At 31.0% G+C, this 27,122-nt stretch overlaps 2 protein-coding genes across 2 annotated transcripts in view; one reads left to right on the top strand and one right to left on the bottom strand.

Annotated features, from left to right (window-relative positions):
- Positions 1–27,122, bottom strand: part of LOC132736852 (uncharacterized) — a 42,739-nt gene that overhangs the window by 10,909 nt on the left and 4,708 nt on the right. The window lies entirely within an intron of this gene.
- Positions 410–26,901, top strand: LOC132736851 (uncharacterized). Its single transcript, XM_060724071.1, has 2 exons — positions 410–668; positions 23,887–26,901. Exons 1-2 carry the CDS (start codon positions 605–607, stop codon positions 25,947–25,949), a joined length of 2,127 nt encoding a protein of 708 aa, XP_060580054.1. The 5' UTR covers positions 410–604; the 3' UTR covers positions 25,950–26,901.

Raw genomic sequence — 27,122 nt, 5'->3', positions numbered from 1 at the left:
TATAAAACCAGTCTCAAACATGTCAGAGACTCAAGTGAGTCTCTCGATATTATGAAAGCATGGTAAAGTGCTAAAAGGACCTCCCAACAAAGAAAGTACAAGTATTCGACATGGCAAAGAGAAAAAAGGTCTTTCTTAATTCTAAAAAACAAACATTACTATCTCTTCTATGAGATAAAACTTGAAATGAATAAATTTATATAAACAGAATGATTATACTTTTACTTACATCGTCCACGAAAATCTTTCCTACTTATGCATGCGCATTTATGTGAGAAATTTACCTTTAATGCATGACAACACAAGTCGACTAAAAAACTTTTAGCTATTCAACGGGAGCCATTCATTAAAATGTATGTTAAACTTTTAAACATTTACAGCAAAAAAGTAAGCCTATATCTCTTATAGCTAGTCACGTGGTATAAATTCGGAAAGGTAGATAGACAGTCGAGGTGTATTCAGAGTCAGAAAACTATGAACGTACGAACATTTTAAAACATTTTGAAAAATGGGATTTTAGAGACACTGTTAAACTTATAGTGTGTACAAATGGTGAATTAAAACCGGACTATTTTCTTTCAAATAAACAATAATTTCGGTAAAAATGGATGTGTTACGTATGTTATTCTGTGGATGTATAATTATTGCGCATTTTGGATTAAATATAGGTAAGTTAAGAGAAAATGAGCATGCATGTGTGGTGTTGGTGAATATATTAATATAACTGTTTTTTGCAAATTTTCATGTCAAAGTATTATTATGTACGTGATTAAATACTGTTATAAATAATTAACTTGATAAAATAAACAAATATTATTGCCTTGTAAAAATTATCATGTCGCTTAAGAAGTGATAAATAAGCTGGGAATAATATAGAAAAAATATCTAAATTACTTATCCAGTATCCAGGTCGTTGCACGTGAAACATTAATACGAAAATTGAAGAATATTTAGATAAGAAAATGGACTCATAATACCTAATATAAATTGAAAAGTAAATGTTTATACAGGATCAATGTTTGGTAAAAATTTATCCCATTTATTTGATCATATGAAGAAAAACATTGCCTGCATGTTTGTTGCTCCTTTTACCTGTTTATATAATTTATTATAAAATATAAATACACAAGGCGTTAAAACAGGAGCGGAAAATCAGGTTAGATATTAATATCATGTTAAAAATGTGAATACTCCTTCGCCGAAGTTTTAAGTATTTGTTTATAGTCACCCAATTTTATTTCCAATTCTTATTAAAGTAAATGCTATCAAATTTTTCAAAATAAATATTACAGTCAGTAAGTATTCCAAACTCTTAATATCTAAATAAAACAAGTTGTAAACACTTATCTATAAAATCAAATTACACATATTATTTTCCTCAGTTGTTGCGTCAAAATACGAACTGATGAAAATTCCTCTAAGATATTAAATAAAATTTCATATCTACAAAAATTTGATTCTTTAATTGCAAGAACACTCACAATCAATTTTCAGTATTTTGAGAGTTTTCTTCGTTTCTTTCATTTCGCTTTACAAAATCATCAGCCGGAAGCCAATCGGTATAATCTGCTTCATAAAAATAAAACATGCTGAAGTCATTGATTAATCAGATAAAAACTGTGCCAATCTCCAGCCAGCCTGAATGAGCCTAATAAAGGCACTTTGCGATCTTGAAGATAAGATATAAGATAAGGTAAACACCAGTAAATGCCTCTCTTAATATCAGAAAGAGCATGCTCCATATCCTCTAGAAATCATCATTAAACATTTCACATGAAAGAATACTTAAACAACATCGTAGTCTCAAAATCAAATTGAGATACATGCAAAAAACGGAGTCATGAAATTAACATACCTTTGAATGTAAATAGAAAAGAAAACGCATGTCATCGAACTTTAAGAATACAAGATACTGAAAATAAGGTACAATATGTAACAATATAAGAGCATGGTCTTGGAATTAAAAAAAAAGCGTTAAGTATTAAAGTTTTAAATTATAAGATAAATCATCATTTGTTTCACAATTGCAAGCTATTTTTAACTCGCATTCATCTTCAATTCTGCATTAAGCAAAGTGACTGAATTATATGTACTATCGATGCATAAAATCACTCTACTAGTTTTGAAGTTATGATTAAGTTGCATAGACAGACATAACAGCACGAAGCTGTTCGTTTACTTTTGTTTTTTTTTATCAACAGTTCGATACCTCTACAAAGAATTAATAATATAAGATAACTAAGAACCTTTCCTTGTCTGTATTTCTCAAGTTATTGTTTGCCAAATTTCAATTCGGAAAATCTTGCTCTACAAATAGACCCGTGTTTCACAGAAAAGTCAATTTGTAAATCTTTCAGTACCAGGTAGAAAAAATCTACTCCGCTGGAATCGTTTTCTCTTCCAATGATTTGCGAAACTAATCGAATATCTAGCAAAATTTACGAGTTTTACGAGCTTCCGAATCCACCCATAACTTTGATGGATATAAAATTCCAACAGCGCCTATTTCTAGCATGTTTTTGCAATCAGCAATTTACGTAGAACAATCCTCGCGTTTCTGTTCTCAATTAGTTTCAAATGTTTCGCATATGTTCGGGGATGCCCTGTGAGGTTTAAGACATTCCTCTATGGGTTTGAAACCATCGCCTACCTTTAAATTGCCAAAAATATTACAGTTTACCTGAACCGCTAATGTAATCATTCAATCACATTGCCTTGCAACATATTCAATTTTGACGTGTTGGCCTTGCTTTCTTTAGGGATTCTGTTTTTCTCTATTTTGTTAAATGGTACCTTTTACTTTTCACCTTTGTTGGCGGCAACATATCCTCTACAAATGCGACCAGTTGCCGATCAAGAGCAGCCAGCACATTCTTGTCGTCTGCTAATGTCTGCAGACTGCACTGGTCGCAATTCAGTCAGTATATAGTTTGAAATGTTCCCTTATACTAAGGATATATGGTTTTGCAAAGACATAAAGAGGGACACGTCAATTTATGATTTTAATAGTGAAGAGTTCATTTTATTTCACAATATAAGTCGACAAGTTTTACATATAAACCTTGTTTCTTATTAAATCAACGCAAGAACAATTTAAGTCAAGCAAAGTTAAATTCTACTTTAAAAGCACTGCACTTGAAGATTGAAAATAATTTTCGTGAAAATAAAACCAAAATCCTCTTATTAGAGATGCTTTTGCAACTGCTTTATGCTAATCTAAGACGCTTACAAACCATGTAAATTACATAAGAAAGGTAAAAGAAAGGCAAAACATGTGAAAATTGTCGATATGTCGTAATGGGGAAAGAAATATAGCAGTTAATCAATTTTAAACGAGCATAGTGCAAGTTTGAGACTAAAAACATTTAGTCACTTTCTTCAATTGACGATAAGACCAAACTCAGATCTGATTTAGCATGTCGCTGAAAAGCAAGCGATCTTTATCACGTGCGTTTTTGATGTCAGAATTCAATTAAATGTTGCACTACAGACACAACGAGATCAAAATATTCGCGTAACCAGGAAACAAACTCAACTTAACATAAAGATAATCGCTTAGCTTTCTACACAATACTACCTTACAAATACAAATTAGAATAAACTTCATTAATCATGGAGTTTTTTGAATTTGGGCAAAAAATAACATCTAATACAGGTCGAAATCTAAGGCAATACTCTTGCCTCTAGCCGGTGTAGGTAGACGACGCAGTTTCATTGGTCTCTTCCTTAGATGATTGAACCCCTTGAAATTATTTTCTACGAATACACTATACTATGTTCAGACAGCTTAGATATCATGTTTACCTAGAACAATTTATAGAAGATTTTCTTACAATTTTACATAAGAACTAGAAAAACAAAAGTCAACAAGCAAGACTGCACTGGTCACAATTCAGCCAGTATATAAAGTCTCCTATCATATATGTTAACAATTCCGACAGATTTTTCTGATAAACCTCAACAATAAACTCTCTAAACCCTCTATATATATACTCAGTTACATTGACAGTCCTCTCGGTACGATCTATGAGGCAAAAACAATGAGTAGTAAGACAGTCTTGAACAATTTCCAATCATAAAGTTTGGCCAAACTATCATAGTGTATGCCAACTAAATTAAGCGAAACTAATTGAAGTGATGTATAGACATCTACAACCGTATAAAAAGTGAAAATATTTTCGAACAATGACTTTTAAACAACAACAGGAACAATCATTTAATAAAGAACGTGTTAAACATTTAAATTAATGTACAACTAATGAAACTAACGAAATGAAAGTGATAAGAAAAATTTACACCTTGAAAAAAATAATCTAAAATGGTGTTCCAAATTCAAACCTTTTTTTTTACCAAAGCTTAATTTTCAAGCAATGCTATTTCCAAAAACAAATGTAAAAAATAACAGAACATCATACCATAAAGTCAACTCATTGTATCAGCATAGCGTGATTAACATGACCAAAACCATTAATTAAAACATACAAGCTACTGATCAACCACAATGGGAGTAAAAAATTCGTTCGCTCCGCAAATATTTCAAAGTGTTGCTACACGAAATTGTCAAAATGCCTAAAATCTGTGTCTTAACCAAGCGTTACTAATGTACTAAGTATACCCCTAACTTTAGTATGGTGTCAGATGTAGCAAGAGCAAGGCCAAAACCTAAAAAGACTGCCAAAATAGCAAGCTTAGATCTTGTCAGTCAGTCACTATCCATTAATTTTATTATATTACAGACAGTAAAATATCCGACTTTTACAGCACGCCATACTGAACTCCCTAGTTATTACAAAATTTCTCATTATATATTATAGTTTTCATTCATGTTAAGAATGAACATGACAATTAAGGCGTTTTCATGTCGTGCGTCTAGAGTGTTTTTTTCTGTAAGATAACATTTAAAATTCTTTTTGTATATAAAACATATCTCAAAGAACGCTTATTCCATAGACATTAATCCTTCAAACAATTACCGCCAAAAAATTCATAAAAATACTATCATATTCTGAGTGGAATATCTTTTTAACAACAACGATTATTCCTGGTTTTATACCGACCCCCATATCTTAATCGCTTTGAAGTTTTAAATGTACAATTTCAATTCAAAATGCGTACAAATACATCATGCATGGCAATAAAAATCGTCCATTATACACTTTTATAGGTGCAATATATTTTAATGCTTTGGAAGAGAAAGAATATTAAAACGAAGATAGCAAAAAGCATCAAAGTAATAAAACGCAGGTTAAGAACCGGAGGGGAAATAGTACGGTTTATAATACCTGTACGCTGTCTTAAAACAAAAATGTTTTATAATGATAAAAGATATCTTTAAAATCACAAGCGTAACCAAATACAAGTCGAGATCTCTCTAAAACAATATGAAGTATCTCTCGTGCAGACTTAATTGCTTGTGTAGAAGTTACAAAATGAAACATGTTAAATAATCACAGATAGTTTCACATTATAAACATTTGCCTTAAGTCCACTTAACTTCTGAAAGAAAAACATAACAGGATATTAAACAAACTCAGATAACAAATATTGCTTGGATGGGCATGGACGGCCAGATAAAAATGAAGTTAACTGAAAATATAAATTGATGGTGCCCAACTTTATAGGTAAAATTCGTAGTCATAATACTGAGTAGATGGTGAATTATTATATACTTGTAACACCTTGGCAAACCACGATCTATTTCAACAAACAACACGTAGTTGAAACTAAACAGATTGTCGGAGCAACCCAAAAAGTTTGTAAAACCGCAAATGAATCTGATAAAGAAAAATAAATCTTACTTCAATTTTGAAATAAAATGACAATCCCGGTAAAATCGATTAGATTCACATGTTTAAGCACATATTTTGTGTTCTTTAAACGACTACCAACTTGCAATAATACATTGCAGTTCTTACAGCTTTTATTAGCCCTACAACTAAACCTTCTTTTCAAGTAATTAGCCTTGGACATCAGTATAAAGCCAGGCCAGTCTGCCAGGCCAGTCTGCACATCCATTCAGTACTGACCAGCCTCTATACTGTAACTAGCCAAATAATTGAAATTTTTTAAACCTTGAATAGATTATACGCAGTTCAAAGCTGGAAAAATCCATAACAGAAATTCAGCAGCTAATTATTTAAAGGTTATAGTTATAGGTCTATCAATGATCTATTTATTATCTTTATTATGTAACATCTTATTAAACATTATTTTTATTTAAAATATCATATTTGAGAACATATTTACGACTTCTCGCTTTCTCACTTGTGTAAAGAAAGAAAAACCCCCTTTCATGTACACTTATGTTTTTTTTTTCTTTTGTAATGATAAAATCGCCTAAAAGAAAATTGAAAACTTAAAACTCACGCCGCTATCTACAAACGCTGTGTCAATAAATTAAACAAGAAATATAACTAAAGACAGTTTGGCAAGACATCCATTATGTAACTTATCTAAGGCCATTACCGTTTCAAAACATTAAAGCATATCATGAAAGATTTCACAAAAAGAGTGATACATAATGAATGACAAAAGAAAGTAAATAAACTGGGTGAGTGAGTCATACGGAACAACACAAATACTGCGCCAAAACAAAAAATGAGAAGACGAGAAAAATATAATGTTTCCACAGATTGAATACTACGTAAATAAAGAGCAATTAAACATTTGCTTGAGAACGAAACTTTGGCGATGTAAACACCAACAAATAATGAAATAGAAAATTCACACCTGAACTCGAAATTTGTTCTGGTGAATAAAATAAAATAGTTTTTACGCTTAAATTTAATAAAGTTAACGAAAGATCAAATAAAATATGAATTTTAATACATATGTGATACTTACAAAAGTATTACAAAAACGAAATATAAAGAAAAATTTATTTTTTTATTTATGTTTTTAAAAAATGTTATTTCTTAGCATATGGATCGTCATATTTTTCAAAAATGATAAACGTATGTTGGGACATTTTCATGGGGGTTATGGGAAACAACTGAATACAAATTGATCACAGATCAAAGGGAAACGAAATTCTACAACAATATAATTAATTTTAACTAATTCACAAAATAACCATTGCAATTGATGACATTAATAGGGCAACACTTTTTCCATGTCACATCACATTGCTTACAAAAAATATACTTAAAAACACATTAGTTACAATCTAGTTCACAATTTCATCAACGTTATAAAAAGGGGGAGACCTATTAAATGTACAGCTAACTTACAGATAAAAAAACTTTATTGCGTGACAAACTTGGTTAAATATCAAACAAAGACAAGAACCTGTTTGTGCATTCGAAAGCTGATACAATGCATTAACCTTGTATAAACAGGGTAACGAAATGACAAAATGTGCATGAAAGGGGCTTTTTGATCTCCATCGAAATCGACGATCACGTAACAAGATCTGGTATCTGCAAGCTAGATACACAGGTGTGCGTATCACTAAAGGGAAAGACAAAAGGAAATTTTGTCAGCATATAAGATAGTTACAATTTTCACTTTCAACAATATTTTATAGCAAGGAGTACATTATCTTAACAAAAGATGAGTGTTGGTTTCCTAGATTAAAAACACCCTTTAAGCTAAACAATGATATAAGTAACATAAAATTTGAAATGATACTCCCGAAAGCATACGAATGCTGCCCACCAACATACAGCGCAATGGGTGTTTTGACTGAGAAAAAATGCTTTAACAAAATGACGGCACACATGATCTTTTTCTAGGTTAAATCTAGCGCTCAATAGTTGACTGTTCAGTGTTCAGTTAAAAACTGTTAAAAAATAGATTAACCTCATTGAAATTTAGGATATTGCCTTGTAATGAAGAGTAACTTAAAACCATTTCTTTCGAAACATTTGTGTTTTTGTTTAATGTGTCAAATATGAAAGTATCTTCGTGTGTCCTTTGGTATTTTTTCAAGAAATTCATCTACTATGTCTTTTCTATTGTCTGAGAAAACTTTACATCTTTTATGGGTGTTTTTGTTTTGTTTTTATTTATTTGTTTGTTTGTTTGATCGTACACTTGCCTTTCATCTTAAACACTACGAACTTTTTGAACATTTCTTTTCATATCAATTGTCTTGAATACCTGACCGTAGTTTACACTTGAATGAGTATAATTGTTGCTTTTACATTGCACACACAAATATTCCCTATAAATGAGACAACATTGAAAACATTATGTTTCAAGGTAAATTTAGTTTTTTACCAATGTTCCTTGGAAGATTTTTGCCAAATTAATCAGACAAAGTGGCGTATCAGCATTCTAACATTTTATCCAATAGAGAGAAATAAAGAATCCCTAAAAAACCTGCAAAACGACAAAATTGAAAATGTTACAGGCTCGGTTTGACTGAGTCTGTTCATGGACGGTAATTGAATGTGCAAGTTACCGTCCACGCCCCTTATCACCGGCTTATGCAGAATTCGACATTTAACATGTACTGGTAAAATTTTGACATCTCATTCCATATACTTAACAACATCATATCTTACCATCTTTTCATAACATTACACACGACTAAACAATATCGCCCAGATATGACACACGTTCCATGACATACAAACACTGGCAGCTTTTGTTTTCAACTGTCATTTGAACCATCTATATCTTTACTCGGGCTTGTACCTCCCGCATAGTGTAATCAATTTATTCTCCAATCTTTAATCGTACACATTGTCTTAACGTCAAAGTTATGAAAGAGGGTTTGGAACAGTGTCTAGAGATATGGCTGAGAGAAAAGTGTCGAATTTCATATTTGTGACAATGGTTGATAAGTTTATAGCGTGACATTTACATTAATGTGGACAAAAAACTTTATCCCGGGATTTTGGGAATGAGACTGCCATGCAGGCTAAATGTTACCCTATTAAATGTCAACTATAGATTGTAAAACTGTCTGCACATTGCAGAAGCATTTGTTGAAATGTTCGTTTAACGACAAAAATATGAAAGCACACGTGATCTAATGTGCACTTTAAATATCGATTTTGAACGGAATTAAAATATTCAATTTTGGGGTTTTGTTTCAACTAGAATAAGCAACTGTTCTGGAACACAAATTACATTACCTTGGTTTAGAATAATCACCATAAGATTTATGTTCCCTAAATATCTTTAGCAACATGCACAGCGCACTAATATGCGTCACGTGTGAATATATTTTAGGCAACGCATCTGTTAACCTACGAACGTGAATAAATTGAGTAAGGAAAAAAACTGTCAAAAATGCAAGTAAAATATCCAAAACTGTTGCTATTTCATCTAAACGTTTGCCTTTGTGCAATATTAATTTATTACATAATTATATTATAATGAATACTAATGAGACTTCACTTTGAAACTTAATTTACCAGTACAGAATCTCTTGCTTTGACGCACGTTCTAAATTAGATGATTCATGCTTAAAGAAAGCATGTTAAGTCCGGCTCGTCTGTTTCAACTTAACCTGTACAGGGAAAAATTATCGTTACTAAATATTGCACATCTCCTTGAGAAATTTACGCTTCATTATGAAATCATTTCTAATTATCCCACGCAAAAAGTATGATCACTTTAAAAGCTACCTCAAAGCCCTGTAAATATTTTAGAAGTCAAAAATATTAGCCCAGGCTATGTTGATTTCATTAAATTCAAATTTGCATGGTTTGCATTGCATTAATTCAATATTCTATGCAAGCCAGTTGTAGCTGATGGTTAAGGTATCAGAATTGCAGAGACCGTTTATCCCTGCGTGATTGTACAAGGCGTCTCAATGGACACGAATAACTGGAGTACATGGAAATCGTAGCTCCAGCAGGTGTTATTGACCCCTGGTGTTCCTTTGAAATATGTAACACCCAAAATCAATTTTTTTCCGTTTCGGCACCATATGACATATACTGTGTTGGTGTGCCATTAAACTTACCAAACAAAGCAAACATATATCCGTTACACAAAATCGAGGATTAAATACAAGAAATGATATGATGTGCGTGTTTTTCATTTATTTTCCGTTTATATACCTTGAAAACTACCGTATCAGACCAAAATATGTCATCACTTTATACAACCTTTAAAAGTGAAATGTTTATTTATCGTCCTTATTCCAGCTTTTTACTAGAATGACATGTGTTACATATTGGAGTCATGGCGAAAAGGCATCCAGTTTGCGATTGATTAATAAAATTCAAAATAAATTTACAAAAATACAACTGAAATTTCTCAAGAATTTGAACTTCTTCGAATCCCGTAACTTCACTTCCATAAAGAAGGATAGGTACAACCATAGAGTTAAATAAATGTAGTTGCAAAGAAATTGGTAAACATAATTTACGCAACTTTTGAATCACAGCAAACATTGCTCTTCTAGCATTATCAACAAGAATTTTCTTTGATTTCAAAAATTTGCATTTCATGAATATAGTTAACCTACATTTCATAACATATATAATTCAAATAAGAAACTTTCACATTCACACGCATTTAAATCATTACGTAATGACTAAATTTATGTGAACATGGTTAAAACATTGAAATGAATATTTTAAATCATTTGCACATAAAATTTCCATGAATAAGAAAATGTTTATGGCCATTTACATGTTGAGTCATAATGCTAATTCAGCAAATAAATCCGAATAATAAATTATCTAACACGACTGTGCACATTTGTGTCATCAATTGATAAACATTTGGGAAAACTGTTTTGTTAGGACTCTTTCAATCGTTAAGTTAAATAAAGGTATAAAATATGGTATACATAATGCAACAGCTGTGATTGCAATCATTTAAAGTGTTCATTGTATAAAGATTTAAAATAAAAAAACAGATATGATGTTTTGTTAGTAAAAAATAATATAAAACGATGTACAAATATGAATGGCGTCTAAATATATATCCCATGCCCTGGATGTAATAAACAACAAATTGAATCAAATTTAGCGTAGTAAAACCGTTAGATCACGTAGAAGTGCCCCTTAGAAAGCGTTTGTTTTTTATACAAAGTTGACCTAGAACCATTTCAACCGCATTAATTTCACATACCAAATAAAACTCAAGACAGTCTGGCGTCTTTCTTTACTGGTTACTACAATCAGAAACATGATAAAGATCTGGTAAAACATGTATATTATCTTGTGAGTACTTCATTCATTGAAGTTTTGACTTTTATCAAACAATCTTATTTATATAATCAAAGTCTTATCTGATTTTATTCAAGGCCATAAATCCTATATCAGAAGGTACGTTTTCAACTTGGGGCTACAACACTTTCACCTAGAGTAGTAGTTTTTTTTAAATCATTATATCATGGCAAGCAAAAAAGTTCAGTTAAAGTGGATTGGTCTACAATGGGCACATTTCCCATAAGTATTTGAAAGATTAATAAAAACAACAGAAATGTACCATTCGGATATTCTTCAAAAATAAAATTGCAATTGCTTGAAATTATTAGGAATCAACTTTTAAATATGGTGAATAATAATGTTCTGTTCTAGAGCAGTTTATTATCTGCTTTATGAATATATGTTCTATATGATAATGTATCCACTCTTGCTTACAATATCCATGTATAATTCTTTCATGGTTTGTTGTTATGTTCGATATAAAATACTATCAACATAATAACTTAATTATGTTATAGACTTTCCGTTATAGTCCAATTCACTTTACATTAAATAAATCGCTATGTAACCATTAATGTCATTGGCTTAGTTGAACCTTTTTATAACAATTATCATTATCATTGTTTCTATATATTTCATTTAGCATAATGACCAACATAAACATTATAATTATTATTTATTAAAAGTATTTCCAGCATACATTATCAATGCAATAATAATTAATATTATTTGAATTTTCTACAAAAATCAAGGATAAGCCGGATAAAAAATAAAGAGGTTTGTTGCGTTTTAGTGACTGAAAATATTAACATTCTTGTACCTGAAGCCCTATTACTTATAAAAAGTATAAAAATAAATTGTAAATAAAAGAAACATTCATCCATCATTGTAACCTTAAATCAATCTCTTATAATTCATAATGATATAGTTAGCACACTTAAACTGGAACAACAAAAACACATTGATAATGAGGCAAGAAGAAAGGTAAATAATTGTTTGGTATGCATTGATTTATGCGAGTCAGGGGCTGTTGAAGCCAATGCAAAGAGGAATGTTTTGAACACAAGTCCGAAAAGAAGAAACATTTATCAAAGATTTCTTGCGAAATCAATCAAAACACTCTTTGATGTTACGAATGCATGCTATAGTTTGAAAAGAAAGGCAAGTAGTTAAGGGTTTAATAGGGCGATACATCGGTATAGCAGAACGGTAAAGGAAAAAGAAAGTTATTGAAGATGCTTACAGAAAAACATCTGTAGAAATCATTACAGAAACAATTTATTCTAACTTATTCAGAGACGCTAAGATCTGTAAAGATCATTAAAATTCTAAACTTGGAAGTGAAAATGCAATAAAAACATTAGGAAGGAATATATTAGAGTCATTAAATGCCAATTTGTTAATCATTTCCTAATCATAAAAGCAACTGGAGCAAGAACAGTAAATACAACATCGGTCGAGTGTTTTATTTACTATGTTGTTAACATAACTGTTGATGTTTTAATAACAGTTTTATAACATTTCAACATAATTACACATGTTGATATTTTAAAAACGAATATGTAAATAGAGACAAAATAATGCTTGTGTACAGATTAGTGATTTAGCCATGTAATAATACAGAAAGACGGTAAATTGGTTTCCAAGTTTTCTTACAATACTATACATTTCTGGATACCTATAAAACAGGATAATATACTATCTAAACGTTTTCATTCGATAACTTTTAAATGTCAGAAACAAAATACATTCAAGTGTGTATTGCATATTTCGGTTTAAAAAACCCGAATACTTCATTCACTCATTCACTTTTTTTCTATTTGTTTTCTTTATTAACTTCAAGTGCTTACTACACGATCAGTCAAGAGCAGGGCATTTCGCCAAGTCTTATCATCGGCTAAAACATATAATTTATGTTTGAAATTAAAAATCTGATGCGAGCACTTGAAAATTAACCGTATAAAAAGCTGATCTAACTTACAATATTGATTTCAAATTCGATACTGTAAGCCTTGAATTAGGGCTTGGTTTTTGAGGTAATCCAAAACTCATTCGCGATGAGATTTGGGGATATTTCATAAGATCACATCTTGCGTAAATAAAGAACAGAGTTCAATTATGCAAAAATATAACGCGTATTAAAAAGATAACTGATAAGCCGTTAATTTAGAATATTATGTAGGACATTAATATAATCATTCTAGCTATCAAATAAGTGTTTGGACAGGCAATACTGTAATCATGTACATTATATATTTAACACAAGGACCGTTAATTTCAATGACATATTGAAACTATAGAAAAACATATATTAACGTAAAAATAGCATTCATTATAAGCTTGCAAATATTCGGCATATTTCACTACTTTTCGTGAATATAACTTTCAATGCCTTACTCAGTTTATTCGTGACTTACAAATAATCCCTTTTCGCGATATATAAATATCTAAATTTCCATTAATATAAACAAAGATTCACTTCCCATATCTTACAAAGATTAACTTTCCAAGACTTAAAAAAGAATCAAACGAGCAAGTGAAAAGGAAACATAGCTTAAACAACCAAAAACAAATGTAGTAAATCACAAATGGAAACAATCTCACATATTTATGACGCTGCGCTATATACATATGAAAAATAACATCTTTCATAACAATATTACAACAATACAATATGAGTTTGCAATGGTACGGGTGTGTCTATTTTGTATAATAAAGTTACAAAGTAACAAAGTAACATAGATAAAGGCAATGAATACTTTATGTATTAAACGCATTAGCCCAAACTTATGTACCTATGAGATATTGAAAGGTTCTGAAGAAGTTGTCATTCTAATTGTATTACCTTTTAAGACATATACAATTTTAAAGAAACCTGACGGAGAGACCTAAGCCTGACCCGTCACTATACCAAGAAGAAAATACCGCGAGGTCATAGTATTAAAAATGTTAGTCCAAACTACCGCCGAATTGGCCATTAACTGGTTATAACATTTATTTATGACATTCAAATGTTGGTTTAAGACCATTTAATGTACATTTTGATATCAAAATCAGATGCTGGAGAGACGATACGTTAAATTAATCTGTTTTTGAATAGAAATAAATTGTAATAAAACATGGTCGTGTTCAAAGTTCACAATAGATATCTCATTTGAAGATTATACGGAAAGACAATTTCATTTTTGATGGCAATTCTTAAGTGCTTTTTCATTTAAATAACATTTTTTTTCAACCACAAGCTATAGACATTATATAGGAGCTGGTCAAACTAAAGAATTATCTGTTCTTTACACTTTTGGAAGTATTATAGCTAAAAAAGTATACACAATTTTGAAAGATTTGTTAAAGAACTGGATTGCGGCAATGTTCTCTCTATTATAGCTGGTTGACTGATCTCCATGTTGGATTATCATAGTATAATTTTAATTAGAATCCAGAATTTTTACACAAATATATGTATCATTCTTAAACTTAGGATGAACTTAATTTGAATAATAATAGGTTATAAGCATTTTCAAGAAATGCAGGCTAATGTACGTTTTACATGTACGTGTAACTAGAACTGTAAAATATCGTCAAAACAAATATGCAACATATCTTCAAAGCTTACTTCAAGTTTTCAACATTATCAATTTGAAAAGGAAACACATCTAAATGTAACAATAAACGCAATTCGGCAAGAGCGCTAAAATACAAAATATTAGTTGCTATTTCTTTATGTTTATATTGTCACAGCGAAAGAATTTCTTTCAATTTATTTTGCTTTATTTTGCAATGTTTATTCTAAAATCCAACTGCCCTGGTACTAAAGAAAGTTTTTCATACTGTTTTGTTTGTATATTTACAATAAATTTCCATAGGCTAAAATCACGGTGGACTTTAATACGGGGCATAAAACACTTTGTATTAATTTGCCAATAATAACAATTTATTACTCTCGGGTTTATTTATTCGGAAGGAAAATATCAAATAATGTGAAGCAGAAAATTGCTAAGTCAGGCAGTAACAAATTTGATATAGTCTAAGATGACAAAGCATTTAAAACAATGATTGTCGAAATGTTTGTCTGTACTGAACATGAACTCTTTACAACACAGACGTGCCACGTATATCTAATGAAAAACAATGGCCGCCCTATGTATGGAAATGTTATAAATATTTAACACTTTATTTGGATAAATAAGTAAACAAAACACACATGTTACACTAAATTAACAAATCTAAGGTAACTGATAGCTGTGACTGATAGTCGTATCAAATCAGAACTGTTTTCATTTCTTCTAAACGGACATTAAGTTGTGTAATGAAATCTTAAGAGTATTGCATAACAATACCAATTAAGATTGTATGATGAGTTATTTAAGGTATTTTAAAACCCGTCTCCGTTTGTTAAGAAACACTCGATGTAAAGTGAACAATATGATAAAGTAAAGTCCTTTGTAAAATAAACCCCAATTGTTATGATATTTGACCATAACATAAATTTGTTTTGTAATGAATATTCCTATACAAGCCTGGTGAATGAAAAACAAAATTCATTCAAATGCAATAAATTTGTCATTCAATAAAACTTAGTTTGAATGTCAAACATTTGAAAGAATGTTAATTTCACGTTCATGATTTTCTTAAATGCAGCAGTATTTTAGCTGATCAGCTGAAGACTGTCATGAATACGAAAGAAGATTATACAAAGCGTAAACAAAAAAAAACTAGCGTAAATTCTTTTATAGCTTAATAGTTGAATAATGTAGAGTTATATGTAACAGATAGGGGGTAAAAAACACCCAGGTATCTTAAACATTTAGAGTTAAAACACTTTGCAGCGATGACCTGAAAACAATTTATTCGGGTCAAAAACTCTCCCATTCACACTTACGCCATCAAAACTTGCAAGATATGTCGTTTAAGTCCCCAACAACAAAGTTAGTGTGTAATAATGTATAATAGCACACCTTTAAGGAAGATTTTATAGATATAACTTTACAAATGATAGATATGAAGAGGATGCTTCAATGCATTTTTGAGAAATCTGATTGTCCCGTGAATAACATAAGAGTTTTGTAAAACTGTTTACAAAAAAAGGACTGCCAGGCGTAATATGTTGTCCAGGATTATAGTGACATTAAAATCTTGATTTATCTTATAAATCTAAAGTTACTTCTAAATGCTTCAATACACATCTAGTTTTACTTTAAAAATATTTTGTAATATTTATAAAGTATACCGTTACAAAAATAGCTGACAGACCATAGTAAAACCAAACTGCATATCTTTACTTAAAATATTTCACGTTTTATCTTTATTCCATATTGTCAATAATAAATATTTCTTGTATTTTGAATTAACGTATGTTGTTTTTGTTTGTTAGTATTTTGTTGTTCATTTTTGTTGCTGTTGTTGTTGTTTCAATAATTCTGTATCTTGCAAATGATTATTTAACTCCTACATATAGCAACAGCACACACATTCAAAAAGAGAAGTTCAAAAAGAAATTTTCTATCTAGTTTCCCCAAAAGATATCGTTAACTTAGTACTAGTTAACGCATTTTTTTGAAGTATTTTAACTACATTTCATACATGGCAAAATCCTTCAAACACAAAACTCTCTTTGTTCAATGCCTAGATTTCTATTTTCTTGGCAGACATATCGACATTGATTTTTCTAAGCAATCAATGCACTTAAACCTTCTAGAACATAGACAATTAAGAGTAGCACAAAACAGCTAAATTTAATTATAAGATATCACAGGGAGAACAAAAGAGAATATTTACATATATAACATCACTGTCTTCAAAAGATCACCTTAAATTTCACAAAAAGCTAAGTTTTTTTTTTCATGTTGCTGTTTCCTTTTTTGTTAGTAATAATCGCTGATTAATTCTACCTTCTTATTCTAAAGATTGTGTACTGTATAAGTTGGTGGCAGGATGTGGAATATATACATGTACGAGTATATATACATGATTCTGACTTCGTCGTCATGGAAAACGACTTTCTTTTTCCGTTTCTGTTTTTATACTCTATACTTTATATTGCGTTGTGTAACTTGTGTTTGCTGCTTTCTGCTGGACAATTCTTAGACTTCCTTTATGCATTAATAACTTCAAATGTAAATTTAGTTCAATCTATTGTTATGATATTTTTAAAAGAAACAGGTGCATGAATTCTACATAAGCATTACAATCTTATAATGTAACGTTTTGCGTGGTAAAATGAATTTCCTGTGATATGAAAGTCGTAAACGCAAGTTTTCCATAGCATCATGAAACATCACTGGCATATTTCCAATGTAATTACGTTGCGTATAAAACATATGATTCAAAATATTTAATTTTAAATTTGTAAATCCTAACAAAAACGACTATATAATTTATTAAACAAAATGTTGAAAAAGACTATAGGAACATTCTGAAGAAAGACATTGTCATTTTGTTTTTCATAGAAAAATTCTTTTAAAAAGCCTCGTTGATACGTTTCAAGCGATACCATAAGACCTTGACGGACAGACAGATAGACGGGACAACCAAAATGTCAAATAGCTGATAAATCAATGTCACAAGTTAATTATCACACTATCAAATAAACATTGTTAAATTGTCTTTCAAATCATTAATCACGATGATAATAAAATGGATTTTTGGCAAGTTTTACATGTTTTTTCTACTTGGATATTTCTGAAGCGAAACCTTAAAACCACACGAAACCAAGCATTTTACAACTTCCGATGGTAATTTACTTAATGTGTATAAATCTATATCTAATGAAATATTTTATAACAAATATAAACACTTAAATTATGTTGCTTCCATAATATTATGGTCGATTCTAAAATGAATTGTTACATAAAATGTCTTTGTTATTTAACACGTACGAATACTGTACGAAATCAGACTAAAATGGTAAAGAACATACTTTGTTTTTTCATGGTTTAAATCGTTTAGTCTAAATGATTTTGTGAATGCGCAAGAAGCTGTAAAGGATATATATACAAACTATTTTTTCAACAAGTATTTTGGTAGTATTCTATAAACTATAGGCAGCAGATATATAGCGTTTTACACTTTAAAATGACATCATTGCCTGGTGTACACCTGTGTCGTTAAATATGATTAAGCATTTGCATGAGGTAATTAACAAACCAAGGTGGTAACCGCAAGAAATATTTTAACAAATAAAAACCTTTAAAAGGGAACACCTTGTCGCACCATGTAACATGTCACATAACCAATTTAGTCAAAACATATTTGAAAAAGGCATTCAGATCAATCATAGAGCCATTTAAAAGTTTAAGATAAACTTTAGCAAAAATGCACATAATCTAAAATGAAGCGCGAATAAAAGTGCATTTTGCTTTAGCATTACTTTGATCATAGCTTCGGTTCAAAGTGGTTATATTCTACTTTATTCAGGTGTTCTTATCACAAATTGTCAATTTATCCCATGTCAATAAGACCTTTTTGGTATATCGTACTCGTTAATCTTAGTACTTAATTCATTCAAGATTTGCATCTTTGAAGAGCTGGGATTATTAGGAAAAAGGCACTTGTCCAAGTTTTTATCATCGAAAAAATACACCAATTTTTCGTTAATAAAAAGACTCAAGGGTGCATTTGGAGAACGATTTAATGAAAAACCTGATTAAACTTTAGTATTGATCTCATTGATAAGGCACACATTAACCTAGAGATCTGGTCGATGAGTAATCTAGCATGGATAAGCATTGATATTTTGGACAAGTTTCAAAAGAAGTAAACCTTCAATAATGACAAAACAGAAAACTAATATATAATGTACAAAAACAAATTATTAGAGAGGTAATTAATTTTTAAATTTAAGCATGTCATGATATCAATCACGAATTTAACATAACAGAATAAATCTACATAATAACATTCATGCATGGCAGGTGGATAATGACAGGTATGTAATCAAAACAAAAAATTAGGTTGAGTTATTGTCATATGAATCATAAACTTTAAACAATATTTATAAACTGTAAACGATGAAAAGACAACTGAAATCCTTCTCTGAAGCAATGTTTACAGTGAAGCAATTTCATAACAACTAAAAAAAAACCCAAAAAATTGAAACCTTTAAATACGTCCAATTCGACACAATTGCAAATATTGTAGCTCGGGTTTGATTGAGCCCGTTATATGACGGCACCTATAAATGCAAGCTACCGTCTAAGCCCCCTAGCAGGGATTTATGCATGATTCATAATAAACATTCTTAGATGCGCCTATACAACATTTATCATGGAACCTTCAGTGTGACAACTTCGAGCCACTTTGGGTCCAAACTCATTATCATTGATTCAGATCGTTTTATTTTCAATATGATAATATTAATTTGCAACAATCTTAATTTCAAAAGCATTCCAAGGTTAAACCAATATATACATTTATCCTTTTGACATTGAAACCCTACACTCGTATAAATCATTTACCAATTATAGGTCGAATTTATGGCATTCAAATAACGGTATATTGCCATATAATTATATACCTTTGGACAAAGAATTTGATACAACAAGTTGATACCATAAAATTAATAGGTTTCTTTTTTACACAAAAATAAATCGGCAGTAAACTAAGATAACAATAGTTTTCCAATGTCTACTATACAAAAAAGAATGTTATTAAAATACATGCAATTCCAAATTACATAGTTTATATCAGCTTTATTGAAAGATCTATAAAGAATAACAATATTTCCAACCGACGCCGATCAAATTCACATTAAAACAAAAGAAAACGTTTTTAATTGGACAAAATGCCGCACAGAAAGATAACACAGCAAAAGAAAAGACAATATTTTTATATAGCCAATTATGAACTACTCTGATAAATACAGCAAATTCTATACCCCCTTACGTGCTAAAGTAAAACCTTTATAGAGTTTAGTTGTACAGCCAATGTTAAAACGAATCTGACTAATTATCTTGAAAGAATAATCAACAATAAAATGAGCTGTTGCAAATTTAAAGTAAGTATAAAGTAAAACCTTTATAGTTTTTGGTTGTACAGCAAATGTTAAAAATTAAAAGCAAAACGAGTCTGAATAATTATCTTGAAAGAATAAGCAATAAATTGTGCTGTTGAAAGTCTGACTCACACACTTGTGTGACCGTAAATTCACATTTAATTAAAAATATATATTTTTAGAATTTTGACAAACTATGGGAAAACTATAAAATTTTGAATACAAATAGGTCACCTTTTAAGCTGTGAAAATACGTACGTCATGGTTAGCTTTTCTGTCATCTCAAAACAATTTTGTTTTCTATTTATTTTGCTTTATTTCTAATTGTTTATTTTAAGAACCAATTACCCTTAACCAAAGATTGTTATATTTTGTTTGTAAACATTCCGTCCAACTAACAACAAAACATCCCTTACTGAAATTACAGAGGTATTCTTTATAAAACAACTGAAACATGAAATGGGACCATGAATTCGAGACCGCTCTTTTTGCTTATAATAATAATTTGTCACTCCGGGGGAAATTTTATACTAAAAGGAGATATTTTAAATGGCTTAAGGTATGTGAATAAAATAGTGCCTAGTCAGTTGGTGAACGCATTATAAAAATGTGTGATGTTAAATTCACGAAATGACAACGGAACAAAACCCGACCACGATTGGTATAGATCAATGGAAGGTCTACATCCTTATTCTCATTCTAAAATTAGATACATATAATGATTCCAAAAGATAATGTCTTGCATTCGCCTTACAATAAACCATCAAGCAAAATATAAAAAAAACACTTATTGACTATCCATATCTGATAAATATATACAGAGGCATAAAAAAACTCTAATTAACTTTACTTTATTTACCAATGTATAAAGTCTGTGTTTGTTTTAAGGATATTATAAGATACCAGCAAGTGTGGATCAGCCACGCCTGTGAAAATGTTACACATTTTTTTCTATCCTTTGTATCACTGTCATTTTGTTCATAGATAAGTCACGTTTTCCTTATATGCAATAAATAGCTCTCACAGTATTTAACTAAATTCAGCTTAACCTTAAAACCAGTTACCCAGGTCACAATACATTTTATTACACGCCTTTATACAGCCAAATTTTTGCAAATTGTTGTAATTATTTCGCCTCAAGTACCAGCAACAAATGTACTGCACAGTACCTTTGTAATGCGCTTTAAACATATCCTTAAAGCATATTTTGGGTGGTAGATTTGAAGGTAGATCAAATAAAGGAAGATGCTCCACTGCACGTTACAAATTCTCATTTCCTGCACATTAAATAAACTTAACAGCCTGTGAAATATGACAATAAGACTGAAGTTTACTACCTGTGTAATACGCTGACCCGGATTTTCACATAAAATGACGAATTATCACAGTCGACTTAAAACGCAATTTATCAAATTTAAACAACATATATACATGTACATGTATTTATATTAACATTGGGTATAGTAAATTCAAGACCAAGAAATTCCATTGATAATCAATGACAATATATAACTCAGCGTCGCTTTATTGAAAATGCATTTTTCCTTAACTTTACTTTAATTGATTCACTTAAATAATTTAAACTTAAACAACAACTGATAATTAACAAGAAACGAAATTCAAACATACAACAATGTAGATAGGTATTCGTCTTTCCGCTCTAAATAAGAGATTAAACATCAAAGGGAATGGTATTGCATGCCTGCTTGAAATGTAATTTTCAAACAGTTGTGTTCAATGCATTGGTAATTAAGTGAAAAACGTTGTCTGAGCTGTAAACAGGTGCATTTTATGATAAATTTCAACTAAAACATAAGCATTTAAAGGCAGAGCATTTTTTCTTTACTCACCTATCGGAAAACGTAAATGTTTCATATAATCTACTAATAGATCTTCTAAAGGATCATTAAAAATTTGCCAACTTCTGTTGTTCTTAACACGTTAAGATAAAAGGGGAAAAATAACCAAACAAAATCATTTTCAGGGAAAATAAGCAGGCAAAATGTGTTTTTTCAATTTAAAACTCAATTTTAACTGAAGATTTCAAAAAAAAAACAGATTGAAGTTTTGAAATTGAGTATCCATTACAGGATAAATAAGGTCGTAGAAGAAAAGTTTCGGATAAATTGCAACTACACATTTAAACATTTGATTTTGTTTAGCATTTGAATGAAATCGTATGTTTTCTTGTTTTACAAAGACAAAACGGTTAGAAAAGATGTACATGTATTTACAAAAAAAATCACTCATTATACTGCATATACTTCACACTTTATTAATCCCTAAGAACATATCGTATGCAATTAAATTGAGTTTTAACAGACGTACGCAATTGTTTTAGGACGAAAATGCAGAATAGTAAATAAAAATAAATATGCACAAAGTAAGCAAAAAATAAATGCAACATCTGTACCTTACTAACGAACTTGTGTACAAAACATAAAGAAAGACTAAGTAAACATGCCCTCGGGAAAATGGTAATAATTATAACAAAATCAGTCGAATCGGTACATTTACGAATCTAACTTATGTTAATACAATACAAGATAAACCTTAAAGTCAGTACAAACTTGTCATCTGATATGCGCATGACATTTTCAAAGGCGCTTTTAAAGTCTTTCAAATAGTATTTTAAATGAAATGTAATGTAATCTTAGACATTTGCTCCTAAAATCAAAGAGGAACATTGTATCTTTGAGAGGATCAAAATTACGAAGTAAGTGGAAAAGACAACAGGTCTATAGAATGAGGAAATCTCGATCATCATGTTACAAAAATAAAAGTAGACAAAATAATTGTTCGCTCTCATTGGTAGGGTGTGTGTTTACCATCTAACACGTCCGATGAGTTTTATTCAATGATACATTATATCATCAAACAATCAAAATTGTTATGAATGTTTGTTTATTTTAATTTTCTTAAATTATAGTAGTTTTTATTATTGTTTACTAACCAAGAAAACTGGGACTTTTAGAACTTTTAACCAATCTAGAAGTATCTTAAATAACTAAATAACTATTCTCATGATAGTCTAAATAATACAGTTCATCAATTTCATTTTAAAGGCACAATAAGATGCATATTTACAACAAAATTAGGGAAATATAAGATATACATATAGCTCATTTTACGACAATTGGTACAGATAAACAAGACATGATGATCATAGAGATTTAAGAACAAGACATGTACTTATCATAATGTAACTAAGAAAACCCTCAAGCATTTGACCTTAACTTAGTTTTCTTTATGTCAAATTACTGTTACCGCAAGCGTTAAGCAATAAAATACGCAAAAACGTTTGTTTATCTTCTATGTTCATGAATATAAAAAACGTCATAAACTACCGGTATTACACCAAAAAATCTTGCAACTTCAAAACTGAAAATTCGAAAACAACAATGATCAGATTAATAGTGATAATTAAGGTAATGATAAATAATAAGAAAATAACGACGTAAATAGAAATTACAAAAGGAATAAGGCAAAAACAAGATAATGAAATCGATAATGATTAAAACGATGATACTGATAAAAACAATAAAATATATAATTATAAAGATATGTACAATGAAACTTATAATAACGATAAAAAATATAAATTATGATACTAATAGTGTCAATAACCATTACACTACTAACGAAAATGATAACAATTAAATAGTAATAATATTTTTTTCTGTTTCTATTATTAATATGTAGTAACAATCATCATGAGACTTTAGATTCAGATAATCATAATTCTATCACTCAATCTGTTTTTTTTAAATCTATTTTCAGAAGCTGCAGGTTTGAAATATGGTGAAGCTTTTAAAAATCTAATCACTGAGAATGGATATAAAGGCGGAGCAACGGGCGTATTGCTTGGCAACAGACTTGGGTACATTGAAGGCTTTGGTCAAACAATAACTGGACACAATGTCTATCACGAGACTTTACTCCCAGCCTCGGGAATTTCTAAAATTATCACCGCACTGACCGTTCTCAAACTGTTCCAAGAGAACACGTTGCATCCAAATGACAAAATATTTGGAGAGCAAGGAAAACTTGCAAAATTCACTCCAGCTCCTGAGCAGATTACAGACTCCAGGATACTGGATATCACTGTTGATGATTTGCTACGCCATGCTGGCGGATGGGATGCAGAAATATCTCCTGTTGCCGATCCAGTTTTTAATGAGTTTCTCGTGGATGGAAACCATCATCTTGTCAATATATCTAAAGAATTGAAACTGAAAACGCCTTTGAAAACTGTTGATGTCATTGGGTTCATGGCAACTCGACGTTTAGATTTCCAGCCAGGAACTAAATCAAGTGTCTCTAATCTTGGATACCTCATGCTAGGCCGCGTTATAGAAGAAGCAACTGGTATGCCGTATGACGTAGTAGTCAAAGAAAATATCCTAAACAATTGTGGCATGTGGCATACAAGACTAGGTCCACATACACATGAGGGACAACAGGTATATAAAGGAAGAAACCCTCGTGAAATCAACGCAGAGCTGCGCGAAAAACATGAAGTTATCGGGGAATATTATGCGTACGTTCAAACATACATGGTCGATTCTTGTTTGGGATGGTTTACAAATGCGTATGATGCAATGCGACTAGCACAGTGTTTGGACGGCAGTGCAGACTATAAGCTTCTAAATGATTCAACCATTGAAAATATGGCACGTAGGCCGAGACTTGATCGTTCTAACGACGACAGCTGGTACGGTGCAGGATTCAAAATTCACGAAGGCGGTGCCATTTGGGTTGGTGAAGAGCCTCATGCTCCCGACGTTGTTTTTCTACATAGAAACCTAAAACGTCACACACCAGGCACAGTATATACTAACGATGAGAATGAACCAATGGCCTGGACGCTTTTATTTGAAGGAAAGCCAAATATTGACGCCCCACTTAAGCAACTTTCAAGAGCAATGGTCGAGGGAGAGACACATTGGCCAACGACGAATGCTTTTGTTAATGACTTAAATGACAGGATTCTCAGTATAGGGCCAATAACAAAACTACACAAGTTGAGAGTTGAAGAACATGTGGCAAATGCTTACCTGATTGCACTTCAAAGAACAGATTATAACGTCATATGGTTGAACGCTTACACTCATGCGGGAGGCACTTTCATTACTGTTATTGCTGAAAGAGACCCTAAAGCAAGTAGAGAATGCGTTGCTGTAGCGGGATTAACGAGGGAAAAACTTGTCGACAAGAAGTTGGAACTCGAGGATCTTGGTTATAACATGACATTTTTCCAAAACTACAAAAGCTTTTCACATCGAGACAAATTCGTTTTCTTAGCTGTGTTCCATAAAGGTGCCTTCCGAAATGACAGTCGTATCTTGTACGGCATTCAGCACTTTGATCGCCCGTACAAAACCTTGCTTACCCTGTACGAGGAGAAAGGATACCGTCCATTGGTCCAGTCAATAGAATACAACCGTGATGACGCCTTATTATCGTTTATTCTTGAAGCGGACTCCGACAAGGAGAAAGATCAAAAACCCATTTACTCATCAGAAGAAAATCTCAGCGAAGCCCGTTTAGAAAAATGCGTAAGAAAATACGCACGTGACCAAAAACGGCTTATTTACTTGGACGCATCTAACCATCGCGGAAAGCCAAAGTTTTCTGCGCTTTTCAAGAAAACACGAATGACCAAATGGCTTTTCAGCCAAGGACTTTCACCTGAGGACTTGTTAATAACAATAGACGAAAAACAAAAAGAGGGATACCTCCCCTCAATTAATATTGGGTACAGTACAAAGCGCGATGAGCTTCTGTTTGCAACGTACATGGAAAAACCTATGAAAGACGTTGCCAATGATGATGTGATATAACCTACGAGGCATTCTACTGTCTCGATATCAGAAGAAGCAACTGTGATGAAACAAGTATAAAATGATAATTATCTTTTATCATGTTAACAGTTTAAACAATTCTAACACTGTGGTATACATATGCTCTTATAAGAGCGATTTGCCAAGAACAAAAATTAAGGATTATAAAATGTATATTACTTGTTTCAGTGTAACTCAGATTGTCGGAAGTATTTCTTTCGTGACATTGAAAATTACTTGACTTGTAGATAGTCGAAAGAGACTGAGGCTGTTATGTTTAGAATATCGGTGTTCTTTCGGGGTGAATTTACCTTTATTAAGATTGCGCAAGACGCTTAGTAAAATAGTCTACATTATTACAAGTAAGCAACGGACCGATATACGACTTCGGAGTTCGGAGTTCGTTCTTAAATTTACTTGTGTTCGCTTGATAAACTTTGTATATGATATATGTGTTTTTACGAGGATTCTATACAAATGTGCATAAGGAATTCATGTAGGTGTCATTATAAATCATGTCACATGAGACAGACACCAAGACAGCATATTATGACATTACATAATGTGTAATATACACTGAATAGATTCGTTTATTATCATGCCTTAGAATAAGGCAGGCAATTATTTGGTATCAGTGCACATTATTTATACGACTGGACATGTGTTTATGGGTATAAAGCACACACCTGAATATGTCACATTATGCTTCCTTAAGTTCCATTGCAATTTATATTTATGTAAAATGGATTTGAATAAGAAACAATGCAGTATCCTATCGAACGTATGTACTGCAATTTTAGTTTTAGAAATTTAGGAAGTATTTTAGTATTGACTTTATGAGTTTACAACGTCTTGCCGCAGCCAAAAATGAGTTTTGTTTTCATCAAATCAACCATGTGTTTGTTAGGGTAGTTCTTACATCACTGTATTACATTAGTAATTCCTGATAATTTCATGGATTAGGATTAATCAAGTTTCAATATTGTTTAGCATTAGCAAATTCGTTATTTTTTATTGAAATTAAAGCAAATGACTCAGGTTAATCAATTTTTGTGGGAATAGTTTTAAACACCAAAACTATGTCTAAAATAACTGTTAAAGAATTGAATGTAGTTTTGAGTCTGAAACTGAAATATGGTGGTGAAACAGTATTTTAAGGCAAGGGACTGAAAT

The sequence above is a fragment of the Ruditapes philippinarum genome, unplaced genomic scaffold (assembly GCF_026571515.1).
Source record: "Ruditapes philippinarum isolate M1 unplaced genomic scaffold, ASM2657151v2 ctg4968_1_1_1_1, whole genome shotgun sequence".
Taxonomy (NCBI): Eukaryota; Metazoa; Mollusca; class Bivalvia; order Venerida; family Veneridae; genus Ruditapes; species Ruditapes philippinarum.
This window is presented reverse-complemented; position numbering and strand designations above follow the sequence as displayed.

What these genes read in the sequence shown, in the direction of transcription:
- LOC132736851 (XM_060724071.1), top strand. Translation starts at nt 605, where the DNA reads ATGGATGTGTTACGTATGTTATTCTGTGGATGTATAATTATTGCGCAT. An exon ending in GCATTTTGGATTAAATATAG is followed by an intron (nt 669 to 23,886) that starts GTAAGTTAAGAG and finishes ATCTATTTTCAG; the next exon opens with AAGCTGCAGGTTTGAAATAT.